The 2,587-nt window shown below is 74.5% G+C and overlaps 1 protein-coding gene across 1 annotated transcript in view; it reads right to left on the minus strand.

Annotated features, from left to right (window-relative positions):
* Positions 1-1,816, minus strand: part of RGS11 (regulator of G protein signaling 11) — a 3,388-nt gene extending 1,572 nt beyond the window's left edge. Inside the window, exons 1-9 of the mRNA XM_085307248.1 lie at positions 1,709-1,816; positions 1,328-1,378; positions 1,074-1,180; positions 912-963; positions 770-828; positions 538-614; positions 357-438; positions 182-250; positions 11-68 (exon numbers count right to left, since the gene is read on the minus strand). Of these exons, the coding sequence (XP_085163374.1) occupies positions 11-68; positions 182-250; positions 357-438; positions 538-614; positions 770-828; positions 912-963; positions 1,074-1,180; positions 1,328-1,378; positions 1,709-1,805 (652 nt within the window). The 5' untranslated portion in view covers positions 1,806-1,816. The remainder of the gene's footprint in view (positions 1-10; positions 69-181; positions 251-356; positions 439-537; positions 615-769; positions 829-911; positions 964-1,073; positions 1,181-1,327; positions 1,379-1,708) is intronic.
* Between the last annotated feature and the right edge of the window lie 771 nt (positions 1,817-2,587).

A 2,587-nucleotide genomic window follows, 5' to 3' on the forward strand; every position in this document is an offset into this window, starting at 1 on the left:
CCGCCGCCACCACCGCCGCCGCCCGCCCCGGCGCCGCCGCTCACCTCCCGCTTGTAGTAATCCATGTTCTTGACGGACGACGGCGGCCGAGGGAAGAAGAGACGAGGAAAACGCGGCGGTCAGTAAGGAGGGACCCGGCGCGGGGCCCGCGCCCGCCCCGCCGGCCCCCGGCGCCGCTCACCAGCTGCACCCGGCTCGTGCGGCCGTTGCGGCGCTCCGGGCCCTGCTCCAGCACGTCGGCGGCTCCCGGCTGCAAGGAGAGCGAAGCGCCGCAGGGCTGGCCGCCCCCACGCCCCTCGCTCCTCCCGGGCTGCCGTGCTGGGCACACGGCGCCGGCAGCCCCCCGCCGTCCTCACCGGGGGCCGGTTCACGAGCCAGTACGCCTGCTCCTGGCAGTCGATGACGATGCGGTCGCCCTTCCGCCGCTGCTTGGCCGCCCTGTCGGTGCAAGGGCGGCGCGCGGGCGCTGGCACCCCGGCGGTCCCTTCCCCGCCGCCGCCGCCGCCGCCCTCCCTCCCGCGCCCCTTCCCCGCTCACCGGAGCTGCTCCCGGGCCTGCATGACCACGAAGTCCCACGTGTGGTTGATCCTCTTGTGCAGGAGGTTGTAGCTGTCCTGGCGGAGCGGCGGCAGCGGCGTTGCCCGGGCCGGGTGCAGCTCCGTGCCCCCCGCCTCGGCGCGCGRCCGCCCAGCGCGGCAGCCCCCTGCGTGAGCCGAGACCCCCCCCCGCCCCCVGCTCGTTACACGCCGGGGCTGGCGCCAGCTCCCACCTTCTCGTGCTCGATCAGGTCGCCCTGTTTGCGGATGTTCTTCTTGGCCAGGTAAATGGCTGGAAGAGCGGCGGCACCGTCCCAGCCGGGGTGCCGGGGCCGGCACCCAGCCCGCCGCGCTCCCGGCCAGGGCGCTACGTACCGTAGTCCAGCTCCGTGGCCGGCCATTTGGTGCTGGTCCAGAAGTAGGGGGTCTGCGGGGGCAGAGACAGTGCAGGCTGAGCCCTCGGGGCGGGGGGGGTGTTTGGCGGTGGCCCGCGGGCGCAGCGCCGTGGCCGCCCGCCGCGTCCCCCCCGGCACGCACCTGGAAGCGGTACGGCGACTCGTCAGCCCGGAGCACGAGGCTGCGGGGGTCTTTGAGGGGGTAGATGTACCCRTGCTTCACGATGAGGTTCCCGAGGTGCAGCGACTCTGCGGCGTGGGAGCAGGGGGCTGCNGCAGCGACTCTGCGGCGTGGGAGCAGGGGGCTGGGGAGCGCCCGGGCACCGACCCCCCCACCCCCGCCACTGAGCCGGCGGCGTCAGCCGCAGCCCGCTCCCGCAGCCGCCGCGCGCTCACCCTCCTCGGAGATGCCGTACTTCTGGATGAGCCAYTCCACGATGTCGTTCCCTGGGGACCGAGGGTGGTGTCGGTGAGGAGGGACGGGGTCCCCCAGCCACGCCGGGCGCAGGGAAGCTCCCGGGCCGAGACGGGCAGGTGGGGGACGTGCCGGGCACGTGCTCTGCTGCCAGCCCGCGCCAGCCCGCCCCGCGCAGCCAATGCATAATTGATCCCAGCTGCATTCCTGCGGGCACGCGAGGGCGGCGAGGCGAGCGGCTCGGGGCCAGAGGCGCTGGAGGGCTGCTGGGTCCTGGGTGCAGCGCGCTCACCCGCACCGCAGAGCTGGGCATCTGCGGGCCCAGTGCCGGGTGAGCGGGGCCCGCGGCGGCGGGGACCCACCTGTCATGGCATGCGGGATGACGGTGATGAGCAAGCGCTGGTTCCTCATCTTGATGCCCATGTCCGGGTCCTGCATGCTGACGATCATCCGCTCCATCTGCCGGGCACAGTGCCGGGGTGGCACTCAGCGCGGGGCTTGGAGGGGCCCGTGTGTGGGGCAGGGGCTCAGCGCGGGGCTTGGAGGGGCCCGTGCGTGGGGCAGGGGCTCAGTGCGGGGCTTGGAGGGGCCCGTGCGTGGGGCAGGGGCCGAGACGGGGAGGTGGGGGACGTGCCAGGGACGTGCTCTGCTGCCAGCCCGCTCCGTGCAGCCAGTGCATAATTGATCCCAGCTGCATTTCTGTGGGCAYGTGAGGGGCCCGTGTGTGGGGCTGGCACCCCATGGTGGCACGCGGGGCACCCTGTGCCCGGAGCCTGGGAGCACCTGCACCCCACGGGCAGAGCAGTGTGCGATGGCGCGGCGTGGGGCACCCGGCCTCTGTGGGCCGCTGGGGCAGGGAGTCCCTTTTTGGGGGGTGAGCCACCTCCCCTGGCAGCGCAGTAGCCCAAGGGGCAGCAGCGTGGCCTGGTGCCCACTGCCCATGGCACCCATGTGGCTCCAGCACCCATGGTGCCGGTGCCCCGGGGTGCCCGGCGCAGTGCTGGTGCCTGTTCCCTTGCGGTGCCCGGTGCGGTGCCAGGCGCGGTGCCCGGCGTGGTGCTGGTGCGCTGCCCGGTGCAGTGTCTGGTGCAGAGCCCAGCACGGTGCTGGCGCCTGTCCCCCCACAGTGCCCAGTGCAGTGCCCGGCACGGTGCCCGGGGCAGTGCTGGCGCCCGTCCCCCCACGGTGCCCGGCACGGTGCCCGGCGCGGTGCCCGGTGAGGTGCCCGGTGCGGTGCCCGG

Source organism: Rhea americana, unplaced genomic scaffold (genome assembly GCF_003343005.1).
Source record: "Rhea americana isolate MKP2758 unplaced genomic scaffold, rheAme1 scaffold_255, whole genome shotgun sequence".
Taxonomy (NCBI): domain Eukaryota; kingdom Metazoa; phylum Chordata; class Aves; order Rheiformes; family Rheidae; genus Rhea; species Rhea americana.